At 41.2% G+C, this 25737-nt stretch overlaps 1 protein-coding gene across 1 annotated transcript in view; it reads left to right on the top strand.

The window, feature by feature from the left end:
* The window catches only part of ADGRB3 (adhesion G protein-coupled receptor B3), a 1794610-nt gene that overhangs the window by 1689767 nt on the left and 79106 nt on the right, over window positions 1–25737 (top strand). Inside the window, exons 23-25 of the mRNA XM_029595665.1 lie at window positions 1866–1964; window positions 2314–2485; window positions 21196–21291. Of these exons, the coding sequence (XP_029451525.1) occupies window positions 1866–1964; window positions 2314–2485; window positions 21196–21291 (367 nt within the window). The remainder of the gene's footprint in view (window positions 1–1865; window positions 1965–2313; window positions 2486–21195; window positions 21292–25737) is intronic.

The raw sequence follows: 25737 nt of genomic DNA, 5'->3' as shown, positions 1-25737 counted from the left end.
GGATGGCCGGCGCCATCTTTAAAAATGGCGTGGGCCATCCAGTGCTCCTACCATGTGACAGGGGCCGGCCAATGGCATGGATATCCTGTCACATGGTAAGGGCAAAGGGCCATCGGCGCCATTTTGATTAGTGGCAGCTGACGGCCCGGGAGCGGGAGATCGCTCCCGGGACCCCACACTGGACCACCACACAGCCACTTTTAGCCTGTGAATGTTACAGCAAATATTCAGAGGGAAACAATGTGCAGAGTGTGTGTACTGCAAGCACCGGCATGCTTTGTACCTATTTGCATGGGAAGCCAAGGGGAGGTAAAATAGCATTCATGCATCTGAAAATGTCAAGTACTCATATTGTTTTACTCCCCCCAACCAGAAGACAGTCCTTTTCTAACTTATGAAAGCCAGTGCATATATTTAGCTGGACAGAGGAGGGGCATTTTCATCCAAACCATTATATCCAGGTACAACTGGCCTCCTCATGACTAAGCTAACATAGAGGAAGTTAAGATTCTCACCCTCCCAGGCTTAGTTAACCTTCAATACATATTTTGTAAAGAGAGCAGGCTTTTAATTTTGAGTATCCATACAGATGGGCTGGTGATAGCTTTTTGATATAGCTGACTTATTTTTGGGTCAAGTTCCCTGCAGAAATCCTATATGATGCAATGCAGTTCTGCCAAAGATTTTTGAACTGCCGTTAGTGTTTTATTTTGTGGCAGAGTTGCTGCTTTGCTCTGTGATATAACATAGCCAGAACATATTGCACTGTATATAAGTAGTGCATGCAATTCAGTATGGTCTGTCACAGAAACAGCAGCATATCACACAATGACAGATTTCGAGTCAACCTCTCTACCACTGGAGCAGACGTGAAAATATTCTCAGGGTGATACCAAATATGAGAGTGTTTGAGCTGAAAGCTTGGCTTCTGAAAGGTGGTTCTTTTTTGCAAAATGTGAGATAAAACCTCTCTTAACTCAGACTAGTAATTTACCCTAAGCATTTCCCTTCTTTACCATACATCACCAGTTCCACAATTTGAATAGATAGCTGTGTTTGCGCTAACAACTGAGGCTGTGCCAGCGGTTAATCTGATTTAGCATACACTTTCAAAAAATTAAAAAAAAAACAACCATGTTTTGTATCAAATACTTGAAACTTAACATTTATATATGATGTTTTATTAAAACAGCATAATTGATCCTTGTTTCCAGTCACAAATAAGATTCCATCAAGTCTCATGCATTTCAACCCCTATATTTAGACCAGCTTGTAACTATGTATACATGCCTCTAAGAAAAGGATTTTTGACCCAAGATATATAACATGTAAAACACCAGTGCAAAGCTTTCACTGCCTGTCCATCAGTCTTCATCTAAAAGAAAGATGTTTGCAAATTGTTTATCTGCTTGAACTGTAATTGTTTGTTGACAAAATGTTACAGTCTGTGGTGTTGTGTTCTACACAACATTGATGGCTTTCGACATAATTGCCAGTTGATGATAAGGGTATTCCCTTTAAGTCTTTTAAATGGTCTGAATATTCGGGTTTCGTTGTCTGTCTACACTACCACATGCTTCTGTTGAGCTCAGTGTACGGAACAGCTTTGACACCTGGAAAAAGGAAACCTTCCACCTAGCAAGAAGGAGCACTGCATAAAACGGAAGCCCATCCTGTAAGCAATGTCACAACACAAAGTATAGTATTAAAGACAAATTTTCTAATTTTTTGAAACAACCAAATGCATTCTTTCTTAATAAATATGCTTTTCTGCATGAGATCTTATTAAAAAAAAAAAAATTCTCAATTTCAGTGGTGAAATTTCAATATTTTGTTCTTTTTGTGGGTGTTCTGTTTGTTTGCAGTCAGATGAGTGAGCCTCATAGCGGTTTGACGCTCAAATGTGCCAAGTGTGGAGTAGTTTCAACAACAGCTTTGTCAGCCACCACCGCCAGTAATGCCATGTTAGTCTTAATCATTTACATCTTCTTGTTACAACTTTTAAAAAGTGCATGTGCAGAAAGTGCTATGACAAAATTTGTGTTTACTAATATTATGAGCACTCAATGCGTTTAAATATCTATATCTATAGCTATAGCTATATATAATTTTTAAAAAATTTGGCAACCGCAGTTTGGCTATTTATTTCAACAAAAAAGTTACATTAAATCTAAAGCACCAGAATTTGTATTTACAAATCTTTGGTGATCAGATTAAAGAATTTGGTTAGTATCCTTAAGTAATCTTTTCTGGAATACAGTGTTCCAGGTGATTGCAATAAAGTCTTTTCTTTTTTTTTCTGTCTTTAATTAGGGCATCCCTTTGGAGTTCCTGTGTTGTCTTACCACTTCTTGCACTTACCTGGATGTCTGCAGTTCTGGCCATGACAGATAAAAGATCAATATTATTTCAGATACTTTTTGCAGTATTTGATTCATTACAAGGCTTTGTTATTGTCATGGTCCACTGCATTCTCCGAAGGGAGGTAAGGAAAAATTTCCAGTTACAATACATCATGAGGTTTTTTTTTTTCTAATTAGGAACCATTCACAGCTAGAGGTATGGGATAGATTTTCCGCATGGGAACTGGGGTTTCATATGATTTAGTTGTATAGTCAAGTTGAGCCCAGGATACTAACATGCATTTGGTTTGCTTGATTTTTTTCATCAACTAAAGCTCTTTCTATCAATGTATCTTCTTGTTCCGCACAGATGATTTTTTAAACATATTAAATTGAAAACTTAATTATAATACTTTGGAAATTGGAGAAAATGCTAATACATTCTGATGTGTTTTTTCTTTGTGCTTTTCTCCAAAGTGGAATTTCTATAAAGTATATTTTAATCTCTCGTCTAATCAGTAGGAAAGTGGAGCTAACCATTACAGACTGCATTACATAACACACTTGGAGTTCCCTGTACAAGAGCACTCTGTCACCAAAAAAGTTTGATTTACATTAGATGTCTTGATCAGAGGGTAAGAGATCTAATGATGTCAAGAGTAATTGAATTGGTAGTATAAAACAGCTTTTACTATGAGGACTGTCCCTTATAACTACAGATTTTGAAAAATAAGACATAGTCTTCATTTTTATTTTTCACTAAACTGCCACTTAAGCTATGAAGTTCCAGCAGGCTTCTACTTTCAGATAGTGTCTATTGCAACTTGTAACTGACTGGCTAATATGAGCATTCCAATTTCTCCTACATATTGGGCTCTTAGCACTAGTCTTGTGATTCCACGTATTTATCAAAAGGAAGGAAGCCAGGGTTCCATTCATTAACAGGGCTCCTGGGTCTCCCTCCTCTAATGCATCAAAGGGACTTGCGTAGCTTAGACAGCATATACTGTGTTTTCCAAAAATAGTTCAGGTTGTTTGTTATTCTCAATGACATGGGTTAGGACATAAAGTCACAGAATCTAGGCTGCATTCCTCCAGGACTCCTGCTTTTTGATGACTCTTCTGAACTACCTGCATAGCATTGCTTATCTGTGAAGCGATTTGATTCTAAAACTCAAGAGATGAAATGTATTCTTTTACCCCTTGCGTGAAAAAACACGTCCGTCTGTTAAATATCTGAAAAATGGCAACAAGGTAATCTTTCCTTGGTCCTTCAAATGAAGCATAATCCAGAATGAAAGCATATTTAAATGCAACATAAGCTTGAGCTTTAGAAATAGTTTTCAATGAAGTCACAGAAATACTAAATGAAGTGATAGTTAATATGTAATTGATGCATGCATGCATGCATGTTCAGGTGAACATTATTTTAAAGACCCTATACTGTTATTTTATTTATTTATTTTAATTTTTTTATATACCGGAATTCCTGTATGCAATACATATCAATCCGGTTTACAAGTAACGAAAAGGTTGCCCTGGTCTGGGAGGTTAGACTGGGGTTTTTTACATAGAACATAGAACAATAACAATCAACTATTGAACATTATTACAAGGAACAGTGAAAATAACAATAGTATTTAACAAACAGATAATTATCACACCCTGAATGATCATTTTAATACATTTTTGGCAGTACATTTAAAAAAATATCAGTGTAGAAATATTGCAAATTAAATTACATTTTGCATTTGTCTTATTTTTCATATTTTTTTTTACTTATGCATAACAGTTACGCCTTTACATATAAACCTATATTTATGTGAGTCGTCAGGCAGCAACATTAGAATGCACTGCAGCATGTGCAACTAGAGCTATGAGCTGTTAAATTGGAATAACTAAGAACACTGTGAACACGTGTCCCCTGAAAAGTAGAATTTTAAGCATAGAAAACTATGGAAAACAATCATTAAAAATTGACATGTACTAATATGTTTTTTAAACTATTTGTTTTACTTTATTTTTATCATTTTTAAACATTGATAACATGAAAAGAAACTTCTTGTTAAGAAAAGTGAACAATAATAGGAAATAAACAATAATAATATTGATAAGTGGAAAAATACACAAAAGTCCACAATACAGGAGAGGGAGGACTATTTAGCAAGGAAAATCTGAAAGAAAAAAACAGGAAATAGATGGAGAAGCTCATTTCAATACCAGTCCATAATTATTAGAGAAGAAAATCTGAACATAAGTCCAAAAAGAAGAATATATTAAACATTCTCAGAAGGAGCCTTGACAGAAAGGAAAGCAGTCAATTAAGCAGGTTAAAAGAAAACATATTTAGCATTACGATATTTAACCAAGCACTTGGCAGAATATTTTAAATAAAACTGTTTTTTTAACAACCAATCCCTGATGCATCTGTGCTCAAAGATCAAAACCTGGACTTCCTATGATGATATATCTATAAGAAATGTCTTCCAGTCTCTCACTGACACAGCTTAGTTGAGTATAAGTGAAAAATGTGAAAGGTCAGTCCATTAATTTCAATCACAGTAGTACAGAGCCACAATACAAACTGCTGATTTTCATTGTCAATTAATGCGGATAGTATAGCATGTTAGATAATGCAAATAATACTAAAATCTGAATAAAAGCACTATTATCTGCAATCAGGTCTACATCCACACCCTTCCCACTGTTAGCAGGGTAAACATTTTGGGGGTTATTTGCAAAGTCAAAGTCTATTTAGGGCATTAATAGGAATAACTTAACCTGTATTGTGCTAGGGCACAAACCTCATCACCAGATGAATTTACAATCTGACAGAAAGAGAATGAATCAGAGTGCTGTTTGTGTGATATTTATAAAGACCTGGACTTGGTGCTGACTCTATAAATAGCATTGGCATTCACACTGGCCTCAGCCTAGCAGTTTAAAGATGGGTAGGAAAAAGCTGTTTTCCCACCAGGAGAACATGTGGGTGGCGAACTGAACTGACTCTATATGTAAGGCAACCCTCAAAGTTTGAAATAAAAAAAAAAGTTTTTCAAGGTTTAGCAACTTTCCAAAACCCAGTGCAACCAAATGTTTCTGTTCTTCAGCAGCAATAAATTTGGAGTACAAAAATCCTGAGGAGCACAGCCTATATTATTTTTTTGAGAACATTTTAATGAATTGTATGGAATGATTTCCTTTCCCCCCTCGAAATGCATTCACATATCATTAAAATATTATGTGCCTTCATTTTCTGGTTGCATGGAAACAAAGGCACATAGCCCTTAGGAGACAATGCAAGTTTATTGGCATTCATTTAAAAAGACAGCACTATTTTTAAAGCTAAAAATAATAGCACTGCTTAATAAATATGCTGACACTTTGCAAATGAGCCCTTTGTGTCCTGTTTGTTTGTTTTTTCCTGTATTCAATGCATTTGGTTTAGATTGTGTGGATAAGCATTTTAGTTAATTTAGTACCAGTAACCAATCATTGAATAACAGGATTATAGAGCCTATGCACTAATGCGGAACGTGCATGCTGAGGCCAGTTAAAGGTTTCCCAAAGATGTAAGTGGGTAATGCATAAAAATGAGTGGAGCTGCAGATAGGATATCAAGTACAAATTATGCTTTGGTGTATTTGTAACCAGTAAAGCCTAAAATGTAATACCTGCTCAGAGTAAGAAGGCTTCCATAAACTCCAATTACTCAAACACCTAAAACCGATGCTTCACCTCCACGATTTCAGAACCGTCTTACAAGCCCTCATCTTTTCCAGTCTGGACTACTGCAACTCTCTCCTGATAGGTCTACCTAAAACGACCTTAAAACCACTACAGCTACTTCAGAATGCCGCTGCCAGAGTCCTGACTGGTAAAAGAAAATCTGACCACATAACCCCCGTACTTAACAATTTACATTGGCTACCGATAGAGAAAAGAATAGAGTTCAAAGTCCTTACAATTCTACACAAGACAATTCATAAAGTAGACTACACAGCCCTGGACAATATCATACATATACATAGGTCACTATGTACGACAAGGTCAACAAGTAAACTTCATCTAGATGTTCCATCTCTACCACAAGCCAAATTGTCCTCCACAAGAAACAGAGCTATCTCCATCATTGGCCCGAAATTATGGAACTCGTTACCTCATCACCTGAGCTCTCAAGAAAACTTTAAATCTTTTAAAAAAGATCTTAAAACTTGGCTACTCAGCCAAACACTCAAAGACAGTAAAGGATAAGACTTCAGACCACACCCTTGGCGTGTCCCACTTTGGGCATGCAATCTCCCTCCAACGACTACCACTCTGACTCACAGAAACCTTCTTGATTTTTCTCTGTATCAGCTATCCCCTTACATGCTTTGAGCACAGATATATATACCTAACTATATTGTATATATCGATTGATATTAATTTATTGTTCAGAACCAGTTTCTGTTTTTTCTGTTAAATGCTTTAAATGTAACAGGTTGTTGTAAATGTAAACCGGAGTGAAGGCAATTTCTGCTATACCTCGGTATATAAAAAAAAAAAAGCTAAATAAATAAATAAATAAATAAATAAAGAGTCAGTTAAATGTTAGCTTGTCTTCAGGGTTGACATGCAAACATTTAATACTAGGAGCGGGTCATGCCCGTAGGAGCTTCCCTCCAAGCCCTCTGAAGTCTGATTCCCATCCCCCATACAATGTTCAAGAGCTTGTCATGCCTTGACTCCGCTATCCCTCTATCCCCCCCCCCCCCCAACACACACACACCTTTCCTCTTCTGGCAGGTAGCCTCTCTCCTCCATCTACACCTTCTAAAATCTGAATTAAAGCACATTTATCAAGGATTTTGTTTTATTTTGTTTGTTTTTTTCATTCTGTATCCAAGTGATAAACCTTTGGTCCATGCCATATAGAAATTGAAGGACATGTTAATTGAACCGTTTCTACATATCTGTAATTCTGGTTGTGTTTATATTGTCACAAGTTGTTAGTGTTAAGAAAAATCTATATAATCTTTATTGGGTTAAAAAAAACCTCAATCTTTAAAATAGAATTCTGCCCTAGAACAGTTTGAAATAATATACTAATCCAAGCTGATATAGCAAAACATTTGATATTGAAATATCACTATGCATATCAGTGAATAAAAGTAGTTTTCAAGCACCTTCTATTGAAGATTTTACCATGTTTTTACTAAATGGGTGGCTTAAACAAATGCCAGCACCAAAATGTGTAGCTCTCTATGTGTGAAATCTATTTAAAGAGACTATTGATCTGTACAGAATATTTGACCCAGTGGTAGACATTTTTCACAGTATATAGAAGAGCTGGATTGAGACAATAGGTTAACCTAACAGAAAGTCACATAGAATGACTAACTCACAAGAATCAAAAGGAAAATAAGTAATTTGGGTATCTGTGCAGGACTGATAAAGAGTGCCAACAAACTGTATTTGCAAACATTAGGAACACGATTGTTTCTTTTGTGTGTATCTGGAAAGAAATGTCTAATTTAATGATTAATATTTTTAAGACTCCATATTTAAATCTTATCCATCAGGGAGATAATTTTCTATGGCTCTGCTAGACAATATATTTATTTTTTATTAATTTCTTTTTTTATCTTCTTCACCTTCTTAAAAAAAGGAATCCAGTGAGGTGCGAACTACATCTGGTAGAAGAACTAAAAAATACAGTGAAAAACTCATGAAAAGTCATGACTGCCACAATACCAACATTCTTGAAATGCATGAAAATAGAATCCTCTATATCTAATTAGGGATGTGCTGAACAAAGCACAATTATTTCACTAGTGAATGGAATGCAGCCTTCAGCATTCCTTAAATATCAAACATGTTTTTGCCTTATCTGTTAATAGTATAGGATAGCTATTGCAACAAAAATGAATTACTGGCTATGCTTTATATTCAGAATCACTGTTTCCACTTTCTCAAAAGTGCTAAGGAATAAAAACACAAGTCAGAGAAGGGAAATTATGAGAGCTTTGAAATGGTTACTGTTGCTAAGGAAACCACCTCCTTTGTATCCGCATTCAGCTCATCTGTCTTGCTTTTGGCTTGACTCTTAGCAGGCAGCTTACAATCAAGGGAACAAAGACTGTGCCTCAAAACAAATAATAAAATAGTGCAAAATCCAGCCTAACAAAAGTTTAAATGTGTCTGTTCTCTTCATTTGCTTCAAAAATATAAAGATTTTATTTTATAAGATCAGCACTAGGGCCCATCATTTTCTTAACATATCACCAAGATGTTTTGTAATATGCTCAGTTCAGGTGAAATAACTCTTCTGAATTTGACAGTAGTTGATTGGCTCAGCCAGCTTACCCAAACATTTGAAAGGGATGGAAGAGGGGATGAGGACAGCCATGTTATAAAAGAAAATGAAAAGCTGGGAAAGAATTGAGGCTGGAGTCAGTTGCACATAGTATAAAACTGATGTGTAATGGAACCAGGTAGGGGTTGATTTCTTAGTGAAGAATTGGCTGAAGTGGACCACAGCTGGTTTGTCCCTAGGAGTGGATGAAGGAAAAGGAGAACTGTAACAGGAGAGATATCCACACTGAGATGAAAGGATTGTAAAGAAACAGTGGCATACATGCTGAAAACATACTAAGAAAACAGATGTTTGTAAATGATTGCACCCTTCAGACATATGTAGCATCGTCATGGTAGATGATGGCATATAAAGATCAATTGGCACATGCAGACTACCCAGTTATTCTGGTCTCCATTACTAAGGATTAATCCCAGCAGCTAGCCATAGAAACTTGACCACTTATAGGATACAGAATCATTCTATATTCATGTCAGATTTTGTGGTCTTCCCTTCTGATTCCCTTCTATCCTGGGTAGATGAGCATTTAATTTCCCATTCGTAATACAATACCAAGTAGCCCCTTGCACAATACTCTCCCCCCATCCATGTCTTACCACCATGCTTTGTAATAATCTAAACAGCTACCAAGACTATTGATGCTGTGTCCAAATATATAGCTGTTTAGATTCCATTAGGGTTGTGCAGGGGTAAAAAAAATTGTTTCATTTTTTGGTTTGTTTTTGGGAGGTTTATTTCTCCCAAAATTTGATTTGTTTAATATTTGATTTGGGGTTTTTTAATAAAATTGAATCTAACATTTTAGAAAATCCCCCAAAAATGAAAAAAGGAAAGAGGGCCTTCCAAGGCCTCCCAACTGAACCGCCCATCCTTCTCACCCAGAAAAATGGCAGGTCCAGGATCCCCCCGGCCCCCACTTACCCAGTCCAATGGGGATCCACTGGTGAGGCCTAGGCCTAAGCCAAAGCCTCAGCCTTGTGTAAGCTGAGGCCATGCTAGGCAGCTATGACCTCATCCTAGGCTCTATGCAGGCTGAGACTTGGAGGCCTAGTCTTGACACCTCGGTCTAGGTCTAAGTCGGAGTCTAAGCAGGACTTTGGGGCCTCAACCTAGGATGGAGTCTGGGCCCAATGCCGGGGCCCAGTTCAGAGGCTGGGTCCTGATGCCTGGGCCTCAGCCCTGGCCTGATGCCAAGATGCCAGTCTGGAAGCCAGGTCCTGATGCTTGGGCCTCAGCCAAGATGCAAGCTCAATACCGATATTTGACCTGGAGAGCAAGTCCTGACATTGGGCCCTGGCATGTAGCTGGGCCTGGGTTGAGTTCCAGGCATCAGGGCTCAGTCTCCAGACTAGGCTCTGGCATCAGGCTCAGGCTCCAGCCTAGGCTGAGGCCTGGCATATGGCTTAAACCCCAACTTAGGCCTAGGTCGAGGTGTCGGGACCAGGCCTCCGAGTCTCGGCCTTGCATAGAGCCTAGGTTGAGGTCACAACTACCTACCATGGCCTCAGCTTATGCCAGGGTGCATTGTTTACAATTCTGCAACCTCTTAATCCTGTTCCTACTACTGTCTTTCATATCTGATCTAATCATGGGCAAAGAAGAATATTGTGTTGGAGAAGTAGGGTTAAGGCACACCACAAAATGAGCAAATTGAAGAACTGTAACAGTTTGCACACTAAAAAAGAATGAAGTGGATTAAAGGAGGATCAAAATAGTTTGGACAATGAAAAGGACCATGATGCAGACAGCATGCTGAGAGAGAAGTAAAAATTGGAATTGTGTAGTACTTAAGAATAGTATGATACAGGAGATTGTAAGCATCAATCATCAGGGCAAGTGGATGGTATGCTGAGCAAGAATAATGGAAGTCCAATTTACTTTAAATCTGCTTAATTTGCTTCATCCTAAGTTTAATTATACATTGAATATACAAGCAGGAATTTGAAATTCAATATATGGCAAACCACCTTCAATTTACTCTATAATATTAACTGCCTTGTTTAATTAAAAACAAAACTGATTCGATATTCAAACCTAAGATAAATTCAAATGTTGACTTTGAAGATAGGGTTACTACAAGACTAATCATATAAAGTGAATTTTAAAAGCTGGACATGCACCAAAATCAGGAGATGAACATGTATCTAGCACTTGCACTCTCTGCCCGATTTTGTGTGTATATCTGGCCGCACAAGTTCTGATGTGTAAATATCTTGCATCAGCCAAAAAGGGGTGAGGCATGGGTGGGGCATGGCTGTGACCAAGTAATGTGTGCCCAAGTAACTACATGTCTGGATAGGCATCCAGGTCCAGTGCCAAGTAACTTTACTTGTCCTATGCATGAGGTGTAAGGCTGAAAAATAAAATTTACAGGCATCTATGAAGTGTTTGAGGGGTCTGGAGTAAGTGGAGGGAGTAGAGTCTACATAACCTGGGGGGGTTGAAGGACCTAGCTGAACACTGGAAAAACTGCACGATGAACTGGTTATTGTCCATTATAAAATGTCCTCACTTGCGCATCCATAAGCCGACTTATGCTGCTGGGCATGCATAAGTATAAAATCAGGTGCACATATATGTGCACCTAACCTTTTTTATAGCATGCACATGTATGGTCATGCATGTTCTAAAACTGCTGTGTATCTGGGCACGCACTGACACACACACATATATGTGCACCCGTGCACCTATTTGAAAGCTCCCATCCCTGTGCGTAACTTTACTCTCTCTTAAAAGGGGCACGAAGGAATGTGTATGAAACTTATAAAATTCAAGTTGCAAGCATAAATCTTTAGCAGACCAGAGAAACACCCAAAATGCCTCTTTTTTCCTGTGGCTATATTAATATAAGTGATTGGAATGCAGTCAGGACAGATTCCTGGCTATCGGGGACAATCTGGCACCAGACCTCGCCTCACATCACAACCTCCCCAATGGGGGATGGGGGTTGAGCATAGAGAGACATGCCAATGGGGCAGGAGAATCCATATTGGCATTAGATAGACTACTGCATAAGGACTCAGAAGAAGGAAGGTTCCGGCTGTGGGCAATAGATATAGGGAGTTCATGTTGCTCTCCCTCCTTTGTTTTTCTATGGCAAAGCCATGTTTTAAGAAGGCTGAAAGTCTACGCTGAACACAAAAAGAATAACTTTCAAATTCCGCACAGCCCCATATACACATGTATATTAGGGGTATGCATTCATTTTCAACGTATTACCAATCCGCAACGTATTTTGTCATATCTATTAAATAAGTGGGGAGGCGAAACGCATCGCGACTCCCACGTATTTAACTTATTATCCATGTAATTCGGTGCGCCCCGTGGTGTGCGCTTTTCTTCGTCGCCTATTAGCTACTAGCTACCTATGATTTTCACAAAATGGCAGCGCCCATGCCCTACATTCCAGTATCCATGCCCTACATTCCAGTATCCATGCCCTACATTCCAGTATCCATGCATTCCAGTATCCATGCCGACCCTTTCCTGTGAGTCACAGTGACTCACAGGAAAGGGTCGGCATGGATACCAGAATGCAGCGTAACCATGCTGAAATTTTGTGACATGCACTGAATGCAGCCAATCACGCTGTCATTCAGTGCTCTCTGTCGATTTTACTGATGAGCCAGCACTATATAAGCATCAGCGCGAGGAGCCACACACTTATTTCTCTGTGCACTGGGCTTTACTGGGCAGTTTAACAGACTGAACCTAACAATTGGGTGAGTCTGTGTAGTCAAGTTCCCAGGGAGTGTGCCTCTTTTGTGCTTACAAGCAAGCAATGTCTGTGTGCACACCACACATATTAGTGCACAGCCAGGCACCGTGATAGTGGACAGTGGGTATTTTTAACAGACTGTGTTTTATTATTGAGTGGGACTGTGCAGTCAGGTGCCCAGGGAGTGTGCCTCTTTTGTGCCTTCAAGCAAGCAGCGTCTCTGTGAACACACCACACACATTAGTGCACAGCCAGGCACCGTGACAGTGGGCAGTGGTACTACTCAGTGATGTTAAATCCATAATGTCAGGGAAAGAGAGATGAGGTCGAGTAATTGGGACTGGCAGAAGAGGCACCTCAAAAGACACTAGTGCAACCCCACCAGTACAGCTAAAAAGGCACCTGTCGCAATTTAAACTCTTTGTAGGGGCTGGCAGTTCCATGCCGAAAAAAAATTAAATCTGACCATGATGCATCGCCATCGCCACCACATGTTTCTAGCCCTGTAGTTTGGAGGTGAGGGAAGGGGAAGCAGAGTCATGCCAGACAAAATGTAGACACCCAAAAGCAGCAGGGGGACAGAAGTCTCGACTAACACTTAGCGTTGACAAGGTAGCGCAGTTTGCTACCTTGTCAACTGTTTGCTTCTGATTCAGATGAAGAATCTTCTTGTGTGGGATTCTCATCAGAAACGGAAGAAGTAATAGCTGACGAATCTTCGGTAGGATCAGTTAGTCCTGTCTTAGCCTCCACAAATGTTCAGCAGGGGAGAAATGAAAGTGATAGGAGGAGGAAGAGCAGTCAGCACAGACACAGAGGGTGACTGAAGTCTCCCTGGCATTGCTTCTCAGGGTGCACCCACTACCTCAACTCCAGTGCCAGCATCCACCCCCAAGGCTTTAGAGAGGGGAGGATCACGAAAGACATCTGCGATCTGGAGCCACTTTAAAGTGACGGAAGACCCGCGTTATGCTCGGTGTAATTACTGTGCCAGGGATATTAGCAGAGGCAAGAAAATGGGACATATATCTAATTTTGGCATGAACCATCATATGAAGAAGCAACACCCAACAAGATTACTGTCATCTGGGGATGGTGGCAGTACCTGTCGGGGGACCCCTTCCAACCAGTGTGCAGTGGTAGGAAAGCAGCAGAGTCAGTCCATGCCCTCAACCCCTTCTAGCAGTCAGGTGGCAGGCCAGCAACCCCCTGACATGTGGCAGAAGTGACAACCCACCATGGAGGAAATGGGGTGGAGTGCGGTAATGCTATCCCGGGGTAGGAGGCAGGCAGCCTCAAAAGTTGTAACCAGGACCATTGGGGAAATGATTGCCCTTGATGACCAGCCCTTGCAGTTAGTGGAGAATGTGGGTTTCAAGCGTTTTTTGAAGGTCGTACTTCCAAATTACAAAATCCCCTCCAGAACCACATTTAGTAGAAAGGTCATCCCCAGCCTGTACAAGCAGTGTCGCAGTCGCATGCAAGCGCTGCTAGCTAAGGCAGAGGGAAGAGTGCATTTCACCTGCGATATCTGGACCAGTTTTTGGGTACTTGCCAGGTTCTTATGGCCCGGATTGGCCACTGTTGGAAACAGGATGCTGGGCTTGATGGACCCTTGGTCTGACCCAGTATGGCATTTTCTTATGAACACTCTTACATCTCTCTGACAGCACACTGGTGGGACATGGCTGAGGCAGGGGAAGCCAGCAGCTCTATTACTGAAGAAGTATCAGGGTGGAGGTGGGCTTTACTGCACACCCACCTGACGGACCAGGCCCATACCACAGCCAATATTCTAGCATGCATCAGACAGATGCTGGAGGGCTGGCAACTACACCAGCAAGACAGGAAAACTCAGGCAGGTTTCTTTGTCACAGACAATGGTGCAAACATGGTTAAGGCAATAACCGGGCACTTTAAGAACATCCGATGTTTTGCACACACTCTGCACCTGGTAGTGAAGTCAGCTCTGGGCTTGGAGTCCAATGACAAAGAGAATGAATACCTCCATAGGTTAATACAGAAGTGCAGGAACATAGCAGCACACTTCCACAGAAGTGTCAAGGCGGAGCAGGTTCTCTGACAAAAGCAGACTGATTTGGATATGCCTCACAAGTGTCTCATTCAAGACATTGCCACCCGGTGGTATTCCACCTTTATGATGCTGGAGAGGTTACTGGAGCTGCAGACACCCCTTCATGAACTTTCTGGTACAATGGACATAGGTGTGCAGAATCCCCTAGGGCATCATGATTGGTTAGTCATGAGTCAGCTGGTAAAAATCCTGCAGCCCTTCAAGGATGTCACGGAGGAGCTGAGTTCCAGAAGTGCAACCTTGGCTGACATAATCCCTATAGTTAATTTCCTGGATGAACATTTGGAGGCCTTTAAACGGGAAGAGGGAATGACAGTTGAGGTGCTGCAGTGTATGAACGTTTTGCAGCAGCAGGTGAAAGACAGATTAAGGCCTTTAAAAGACGACCGCACATATATGCTTGCCTCAGTCTGTGATCCCCGTGTGAAAGGGAAACTCGCCCTACAGTCCAATTGTCTGTCATTTGTGAAGGAGCTGCTGTTAGCAAACGTCCGTGAACTGGAGCGCCATAGTCAGAGACAGATTAGGCTTGAAGCAGAGGTGGAAACAGCAGGCACTTCAGAGAGTTGTGCTGCTAGCCCAAGCAGGAGCAGCACTATGTCAGCGACAGATAGTACCTCCTCCTCCATGTCAGAACGCCCAAGGCATGTTGCCCATAAAGATTCATCAATTGTGTAGCGGACGAGAGAGAAAGCCGCTGGCATAAGTGACTCTCAGCCCCCCCAAGCAAAGGATACACCAGCACAGCTGTCAGTAGCACGCTATCTCTCAGAGTCGATAGAGAACATGCAGACAGATCCGCTGGCATATTGGGCACATAAGTCCACTGTCTGGCCACAGCTAGCCAAAGTGGCTCAGCGATATCTGTCATGTCACCAACCAGTGTGCCCAGTGAACGTGTCTTTTCAATGACAGGGGATATCATGAGCCCTCACCGCTCAAGCATGGCACCAGAGTTGATGGAAATGCTAATGTTTTTGAAAGTAAACCTGCCTTTGCTTGGGTTTCCAAATTTTCCCTGTGAATGGCAAAATGAATAAAAGCAATTCAAAGCCTAGCAGCAGCTCTAACTGCCTCCTATGCTCCAGATAATATAAGCACTGCATCACATGTACCTGACCTCAAACGTTGTGCCTGACCGTCCACTGCCCAGGCCGTATGTCCCTACAAGGGCCTGACCTCAAATGCTGTGTCTGACTGTCAACTGTCCAGACTGACAGCCAGAGCAATCAAGGTCAAACACTTGTAGGAACCTTATGTTCCTACAAGTGTTTGACCTCAATTGCTCTGCCTGTCCGTCCAGACCTTATGTTCCTACAAGTGTTTGACCTTGATTGCTGTGCCTGTCAGTCCAGGCCTTATGTCCCTAGCTGGGATTGACTTCTGTCCTCGATTGCTCTGCCTGTCCGTCCAGACTTTATGTTCCTACAAGTATTTGACCTCGCTTGCTCTGCCTGTCCGTCCAGGCCTTATGTTCCTACAAGTGTTTGACCTCGATTGCTGTGCCTGTCAGTCCAGGCCTTATGTTCCTACAAGTGTTTGACCTCGATTGCGGTGCCTGTCAGTCCAGGCCTTATGTCCCTAGGTGGGATTGACTTCTGTCCTCGATTGCTCTACCTGTCAGTCCAGGCCTTATGTTCCTACAAGTGTTTGACCTCGATTGCTCTGCCTGTCCGTCCAGGCCTTATGTTCCTACAAGTGATTGACCTCGTTTGCTCTGCCTGTCCGTCCAGGCCTTATGTTCCTACAAGTGTTTGACCTCGATTGCTGTGCCTGTCAGTCCAGGCCTTATGTTCCTACAAATGTTTGACCTCGATTGCTGTGCCTGTCAGTCCAGGCCTTATGTCCCTAGGTGGGATTGACTTCTGTCCTCGATTGCTCTGCCTGTCAGTCCAGGCCTTATGTTCCTACAAGTGATTGGCCTCGATTGCTCTGCCTGTCCGTCCAGGCCTTATGTTCCTACAAGTGATTGACCTCGTTTGCTCTGCCTGTCCGTCCAGGCCTTATGTTCCTACAAGTGTTTGACCTCGATTGCTGTGCCTGTCAGTCCAGGCCTTATGTCCCTAGGTGGGATTGACTTCTGTCCTCGATTGCTCTGCCTGTCAGTCCAGGCCTTATGTTCCTACAAGTGATTGGCCTCGATTGCTCTGCCTGTCCGTCCAGGCCTTATGTTCCTATAAGTGTTTGACCTCGATTGCTCTGCCTGTCCGTCCAGGCCTTATGTTCCTACAAGTGATTGACCTCAATTGCTCTGCCTGTCTGTCCAGACCTTATGTTCCTACAAGTGTTTGACCTTGATTGCTGTGCCTGTCAGTCCAGGCCTTATGTCCCTGGGTGGGATTGACTTCTGTCCTCGATTGCTCTGCCTGTCAGTCCAGGCCTTATGTTCCTACAAGTGTTTGACCTCGATTTCTCTGCCTCTCCGTCCAGGCCTTATGTTCCTACAAGTGTTTGACCTTGATTGCTGTGCCATTCCAAGGAAGTCCTTTCCTGCTCTTAGGAAATGGAACTCTCCCCAGTGTTGCAGCCTATCTCTTAGGACCTGTTGACCCATGTTTAACCGCTGTTCACATGGCACCCTGCTCCCTGTCGCCACGTGCTCCACTCTAGGGCCAACCCATTCCAAGGAAGTCCTTTCCTGCTCTTAGGAAAGGGAACTCTCCCTGGGTGTAGCCTGCCTGTTTCTCCCCTCCGTCCCATGTTGAACCGCTGCTTAGGGGCAAACCCATTCTAGGGAGCCCTTTCCTGCTCATAGGAAAGGGAACTCTCCCCGGGTATAGCCTGCCTGTTTCTACCCTCTGACCCATGTTGAACCGCTGTTCCATTTTGAAATCAGCCTCTTTCTATGCCAAGCTGTACTCTGACTGCTTTCCGGCCTACCTGTCTTTTGTCAAGGATATTCTCACACTACAGTCCCTGGGAATCCCGGGTAGCCAGCCTGATTTTAAAGGACCAGCAAGAGCCCACTGGACCCCAATGGAAACCCCCCACTTTAGGGGCGAACCCATTCTAGGGAGCCCTTTCCTGCGCAAAGGAAAGGGAACTCTCCCTGGGTGTAGCCTGCCTGTTTCTACCTTCTGACCCATGTTGCACTGCTGTTCACATTCACCCTCCTCTGTCTCGGCCTTGAAAACTCTCGTTTGTATATCAGCTACATCCACTGGATTTTAAAAGACCAGCGAGAGCTCACTAGACGCCAATGGAAACACCCCACTCTAGGGGCAAAACCATTCTAGGGAGCCCTTTCCTGCTCATAGGAAAGGGTACTCTCCCCAGGGCTCTTGTTTGAATATTTGCTACTACCACCAAAATCGGCACCCGCAGATGCTCCACTCCACCCAGGCATAGTTCATCATGTTTCAGGTCCTAGTACTCGTGTTAGACTCCCTTGTCCCTCTTTCAAGAAGAGTCGAGTGCACAGTATGCACAGTTGACAGTCCCACCACATGCTGAGCCTCGTCTTGTCTTGCCTCCTTGTCTTTCCCCTATCAAACCACAGGGATCTGACTACCTCTGCTCTGCCAGCCTGTCTTGCCCCTATCAACTTTCTGCCACTCTGCCTTGCTGCCAATCACCAGATGACTCACTCTTACTGCCACTATCATGGTTCCTTGGTGTGTTGGTGCTAGTCTTTCTCCTTGCTATGTTCCCCCTTCATTGTGCTGTAGGATGTCAATGCCACTTGTTTTGCCGCTTTTCCTGTTGTGCTGCCTTTGAGGGTTCATGCATCTGTTATTGGTACTCTCTATTGAAGCTGTGGTGTGTTTTTGACACTCTCACTGCACTCTTGTCACTTCTGGTACCCCTTTGCACCTTTATTTTATTTATTTATTATTTTTATATACCGACATTCAATCTGAGATATCACACCGGTTTACATGTAGGTACTGTAGGTATTTCTCTATCCCCAGAGGGCTTACAATCTAAGTTTTTGTACCTGAGGCAATGAAGGGTAAAGTGACTTGCCCAAGGTCACAAGGAGGGGCAGTGGGACTCGAACCCTGGTCTCCTGGTTTATAGTCCACTGCTCTAACCACTAGGCTATTCCTCCTCCCTTTACAGTGCCTTAGGCTATTCATACCACTTTGGTGCCACTTTGCCACAGTCTAAGTACCTTGGAGCTCTTTTGTTGTAATGATTGCTCCCCAGAAGTTTCATCAAAATTGATAATAAAACCCCAATTCTGCAGCCAAAAATAGGCTGGAAATCCTTCCCCCATTGACTTTAATGGGAACCGGAAAACGAATTCACATATCAACGTATCGGGCACGCCATACGTCCGAATGCAACGGAAATGACCCCCGACGAATACATATCACGAATGCAACGAAAATGTTTTGGCTGCACATCCCTAATGTATATGGATGCATGGAGAACTACTACAGTATTTTATAACCTGTGCATTTCAGGTACAAGCAGATTATAAAACATGTTTATGTCCACCCTCAATATACATGCATATATATGCTATGCGTGAATACCTGCAATGCATTCAAAGAGCATATTTCAACGTATTAAATGCACTTATTTTTCCTTCCTATTTTATAAGGATACAGGGTTACATTTTACATGTAAAATATATTATGACATTCTTGCATAAAATTCTGATTTATGGTTGTAACTTTAACATTATCCAACTGCATATTGCCAAAATTACAATGAAGTGTAAATCATTAAAATATTGTGAATTCCTACTAGCAGTCTGATTGTGTCTGTAAGCAAGTATTTCACTTGACTGCAGGGTGCTCGTATTCATCCATGGAGTGCCTGTAGATTCCTACACAATTTTGCAGTATGTTGTTCTGCATTAATTATTAAGGAACAAGTCTGATATACAGGATCAAGGCATAGTTCCTAAAATATGTCTTCAGCTTATGTTCTAACTCATGGGGTTGTGCTTTTTTTATCTACAAACCGTGAGATGCTGCATGCTGTGCTTTTATTCTGTAGCTCTAAATAGTTGGGTCTATGTCATTAACTCTTGCGTTATCTAATTCATGCATAATGGTTATTAACATACATTCTTTGCATGTATGTTAACATTATGGCTAGATTCCTTGATGTTGATGTCCATGAAAATTAAAACAAAGAAAAAACAATAATTAAAATAGCCTCATTAAGTATGACTGCTGGATATACTATTCAGTATTAATATCTGTGAGAGTTAAAATTGCCCACCAAAGGCAGCAAAGTTAAATACAACTCAGGAGGTATAGTCATTTCTCCCAGACTCCTGCAATTCTGTGGCCACAGGAGAAATAGCATAATAGCCTTCTGTCACATGATTTACAACATGACACACAATCAACAAACCAGCAACTCCCCAATCCTAATTCAATCATCTGAAGTAAGTAACAGCAGCCTGCCTTCAGTCTCAGCTTGCCCTCTCTCTCTCTCTCTCTCTCTCTCTCTCTCTCTCTCTGCTTCCTGCTTTGGTCCCTCTTCTCAAAAGCAGCCTGCAGGGAACAGTCGAGAAGAGGGGTGAGGCTGAGCAGACAAAGCAAAGGAGAGGTACTCAGCTCTCTAATCTATGCCCTGTCTCCTGTCCTAAAGGGAATGGGAGGGGAAGGTTGAAGGTGGACTGGGAAGAGAAAATAGAATATTTGGTCTCTCAAAAATCTCTTAAATCAAACCAGAGATAAATTTGATATTTCTGGATGGAGTGATGAAATTATTGTTAAGGAACACTTTAATGCAAAGGTTCTTGTACCTGTGTATGTGGCCAACCATTCACCAGCCACTATGACCTTAATGTGATTTCAGCTTTCAACTTCTGAGAGTGGAGAGTTCACAGTCTGGGAATTCTTTAAGAACTTTGGGTGGATAGGGGGATGTTATCTCTAGTAACTGGCCATTTTACTGTTAGCATGGGGAAATTTCGGTTGACCAATGAATGTGGCAACACCCCAATGTGGCAATAGTTAGCATTGGTGCAGTCTCTGTAAGAGTGGCCATGTTAATGCTGAAATATTGTGCATGTAATTAGCTTAGCACACTGGGTCGTAAGTTCCACTTCAATGGTCATGTTAAAATCAGCAGATATTGCATGCTATCTTCCAGTTTAATTAAACTCGTGTAAAGTCCACAAGTGTCAGATCTAAGCTTTAGGAAAAAGTAGGTCAGAAAAAAAGATACAAATAGTCTGCAAAACATACATTTGGTCCATGGATTTAATTTCTTGAAACTTCAGGTGGGAACATAATCCTGAGGAAAAATGTACAAATTTAACCTTTACCTTAAGTAGCATGGGACTTTTACCAAAAAGGCCTGCATTTAAGAAAAAGCAAAAATTCCCCAGAAATATTGTTTTTACATGTTTTTTCCCTGCATGGTTTTTGCTGTGGAATTTTTTTCCCTTTTGAATTTGCAAGTCGTCCTATTCTTGGGCAAAATTTGAACTATTTCAAAACTGTGTAAACAAACTGACTTGAAGACCTTGTGTGCTATTTTTCTCAACTTGTGCCTGAAACTTAAATCTGTTCCAGGGAATGCATTATGTAATAGTAAACTGCTGTTGGATAGTTATGAAGATATCATACAGTTTAAATCTTTAAATTATTATTGTAAAGTGCATTTTCAAATTAAATTCAAGTATTCGGTTCATTACTTTTTTCTTGTTTTCTGTAGCTATGTCAATATTAACACAACAAAGAAAGAATAAGAATTAAAATTGTTTTCACAGGTACAGGATGCATTTAGATGTCGACTGAGGAACTGCCAAGACTCTATCAATGCAGATTCTTCAAGTTCTTTTCCAAATGGACATGCTCAGATCATGGTTAGCTTTTATTTTATCCTTGACAACTAATTAAGACTTTTTATGTAGCTGGAGGTAGATTTTCAAAAGGGTCTAGCTGACCAACTCCTAAAGTTAGACAGCTAGATTCAAGCTTTTGAAATTGTACCCCCACTGAAAATCTATATTTAGCTTTCCAAACTGTGGCCATTCTCAGGGTGATAGTTTGGTTGGGGATTAGGGGGAGGGGGAAGGGGAAGGGCTTAGCCAGGTAGAATAAATTTTCTGTATTAGCCAGCTCACTGCCTGATTCACTAAGGCTTTTCTCCCATTTTGTGTCTATGGGAAAATACCTTGATGAATCAAACCCTAAATTAGGCAGCTATCCCTCTGCACAAGACTGGCTAGCTTAAATCTGTCTGTGTGTTGTAGCCAACTAGAATGAAGTAAATTATCGGCTTCAACCTTAGTGGTTAGATTGCAGCTGAAACTTTACCAATGATAGCCATAACATAACCATCTATCTTATCATTTAACACCTTAATGAAAATAAATATCTTCAAATATATAATACTGTATGTAACTAAAAGTCTAACTAACACTGGGCATTATTCAAGAATTGTTTTTTTCCATTCTGTGCCTATGTAAAAAAATAGGTGGTTTTTTTTGTTTGTTTTTTTTTAATTATTATTATGGCTTATTATTTCATATATGTAATTTCAACTTGTCAGTTCCAAGGCTTATTGTTTACTGATATACACTGTCAGTCTAGGACTATGTGTGATAAAAAAGTGATACCTTTTGCTTTCAGAGCCAAGATGACGATGCCGTCAGCTCTATGGGAAGAGGTAGAAGGATATTTGAGGACTCTTAGATTATGAAAGGTTCACACATTCACAGTTATTTTTTCCTTCGGTGCCATAACCATGTTCATGCCAATGTTGAATGAATATGCAACATGAATATTCATCATATTACTTAGTGCAATTCTCTGGAATGAATAAATACCATTATACATTACAGCATAGCAATATGAGAGCTCATTTTGCCAAATTCAGAAACCACTTTTATAGACTCTGGTTTTAGCATACTAACAAAAGATTCAATTTATACCATTTGCAATGTTGAAATGCTGCTGCTCATTTCAGTAATAGTCATTGGAACTCATCAATATGGTTTATTTAGATGCTTCTGGAAAAAATTATCATGATGCACAACCACTTATTAGCTATGGAAAACATATGCCTTGGTCATCATTTATTTTGTGTTTAAATTCTGTTCTCTTTCATTTTCCTTGTAGCTGACACTAAAAAAAGCAAGATCACATCACACCAGTGTAGCAGACCTATAAGTCACTTGCATACCCTTGTGCAACTTATGACTGGCACATTGAACTTGGGTTAGAGGCATTAGCAGACATAAGGACTGATGTATAAAAAGGATAATTAGGGCACTAAGGGATGGCATTTCAAAACTTTAACTGGCAGACTTTGGAAGTTAGTCTTGCCTATTTTAAAATTGGCCTACTCTGACTGGCTAAATTAAATTGACTAAATATGCAAGGTGTGTAAATTAGGGGCCAATATATCAAAATGTGATAATGCATTAACTCACATTAACACACTTTGGGGATAATTTTCGCAAGCGTTAATGCATAAAATGCAGTTCAATTAATTTAAATGGGCTTTTTAAAAATTACCCCTGGGTTTTACATGTGTGGAAACAATTACAAAACTACTTTTATGAGTATTTGAAAAAAGGTGTTCCCAGGGAGCAGAAATATTTTGATTTTCAAAAAATATGCACATGAATGTTTGTGCGAACATTTAGATCTGCTTCCTAGCTGGGGTAAATGTGCTTGCCAATGCTGCAAACAATGCTGCAAAAAAGTGGATAAGTCCACTTTTAAAAATTCGGACTGAAGTCCTGATTTTCTCCCTAAGCATATTTGACCTGATTTTTAATCCCCTACGTATGTAAAAAACTGGAATTACGTGAGTGGCCGGGCCTCTTTGAAGATGCACAAGGCCCGACCACACGCGTAACCCCCATTACGTGCCAAAGTTCCAGGCCCAGGTTAAGGGACTGTCTGGGGGTAGTAAGCAATGAAATAAAATTTTAAAAAGGTAGGAGAAAGGGTTTAGGGGGTGGGAAGGACAGGGGAAGAGGGAGAGAGTATGGGCAGAGGGGTAGGGAAGTTCCCTCCCAGTCCGCTCCTGGGAGGGAACTGGGAAGGCCCGTTCTTGTCGCCACGTGAAATTTGCTAAGATCTGCCCCTCCCCTCCCCCTTGCACGCGTCGCCTGCACGTATGCGCGCGGGTTACAAACTTCAGTGCGCATGTGCGTGCGGCCCGCTGATTTTATGGAGCAATAGCAACTTGCATGCGCCGTCAGTCCCTTCTCCGGTACACCGGCAAATGGCCGCCGTACCGGCCACCTCCAGCCCCGCCCCTCCCCACCCCCCCTCCCCCCAGACTGCCCCTTTCCTTCTGTCTGGAACTTCTGCACTTAACGGGAGTTACCTGCATAGCAGGGCCCCTTCTAAAGTGTGCGCCGCGTACGCAAGGTCCAGCCACACTCGTAACCCCAGGATTTTACGTGCGTGAGGGATTAAAAATCAGGCCATAAATCAGTAAATTGTTCCCCGGTCCCAAAGTTGTCTATTTAAGAACAATGCACATTATCATATTTTGACAAACATCTTCTTAACCACTTAAAAAAATGGGCAGCCCAGCATCGTTGCCAGAGACATGTTGGATGCTAATCCAAGAGGCGATAAGCCTGTATCCTCCTCCCAGATAGGCCTGGAGAAATCTTAGAGAGAGTGGTTGGGAGAGAGAGAATAATGGAGGAGGGGGAGATTTTTTGTTAATAAATAGCAGCTGAGTAGTTAGATATTTTTATATTGGAGGGGGATTGGAAGGGTAGATTAGGGTGGCCTAGCATTTTGTTACTTTTTTATGTCAGGAAGGAGGGAGAATCGCTGGCTTGCTGTTTTGTGATTGTGAGGATGGGGTGAGTTTTGAGTTTAACCAATTAGCAGCTAAGAGCCCTATTTACAAAGCATTTGCCCCATATAAACTTTTTTTTTCCATAAGCATAAAAAACTTTAATAAATAGGACCCTAAGTTCTGGATTCACCATTCTCTCGCAGAATGGTGAATCCAGCAAAAACGAGGGGCGGGGAGGCAAAGGGGGGGGGGGGTATTGGGCGCGCTACTGGCGACGATAACGGGTCTTACCTTATCGCCGCCAGCGAAGACATCACAGCGTCCGCCTCATTGCCACCCCGACTCCTCCCCTCACCGCCCCGACTCTGCCCCCGGCAAGCTATCGCGTGCGAAAAGGGACTTTTCACATGCGATAAGTGATAGAAAATGACCCCCTAAATTTGATAAATCTAGCTGGTCAAAATGTGAATATCTAGTTTTAGCCAAAAGATTAGCTGAATGCGTAGCCATTTAGGTTTTGCTGGACATTTGGCTGGTTATCTTTGTAGTGCAGTGACCTTTGAAATCCACCCCTTACAGCTTTAATATTGTGATATTTTCAAAGCAGCACCATTGCCTTTAGTAATGAAAAGAACACAGCTTTTTTTTTTTGCTTTTTTTTAAGAAACAGCTAATAGCATTGTTTTTCCATCTGAATTTTATGGAAGGGAGGGCATATGATATTCTAATGGTATAAAAGTGAAATATGAAGGGAGGGCAGAGCTTCTAAGCAGTTCAATAAGATTTATAAAACCTAAGTGCCCTGCCTATTCTTGTTTTACACTCCTAATATATAATGCAAGGGGCAAATTTTAGTTGTGTTGCTTTTTATTTTAATGTCCTCAACCTTTGAAAAGAATGCCTTTATAAGTTTGGGGGTTGCCATCTATAACAGTTCATGTTGAAACAGTTTTATAGGCTTCCTATCTGGTTAGAAGTTGGTGAGAAATAGCTTTTTCACACTGATATCTAACCTGTTGGACAGAGGACAGTGTCAGTGCTGTTTATACATCAGCACTGAACCCAGCTCTTTTGAAATATCACAATTAATTGCTCTCTGATTCATAATAAATAAATTCAGCATTATAAATACATCCAACAATAAGATGTGCTCTCTAGCACAGCAGAGAGCAATTTAATTGTAATATAGCCCTGAATAGCACTAAATGCTGCAGAAGAACCCTAAAAGGATTTTTCATGAGTTAAGAGATGTAAAGGATGAAAACATAGGAAAACAAGTTCATACTAAAAGCTTCTGCTTAGCTCATTACAAGAGTTTTTACTGATTTCTGTACATCTCTTTAAAAACAATCTTATCAAGTGATTTAGTGCTCAAAATTATTTCGCAAAATTCAAAGGACCCTACTTTATAACGAGTTTTTCTATCAACATGAGAGAAACCCTTTTGTAAATAGGACCCAAAATACTTTGCAGACGTTCAGAGCTTCCTATTACTATGCAGAATTGTTAAACTACCCCTTTTCTTTTTTTTCTTATT

Source organism: Rhinatrema bivittatum, chromosome 3, assembly GCF_901001135.1.
Source record: "Rhinatrema bivittatum chromosome 3, aRhiBiv1.1, whole genome shotgun sequence".
NCBI lineage: Eukaryota > Metazoa > Chordata > Amphibia > Gymnophiona > Rhinatrematidae > Rhinatrema > Rhinatrema bivittatum.
Note: the sequence above shows the minus strand (reverse complement) of the source record. Positions and strands in the feature narration are given on the sequence as shown.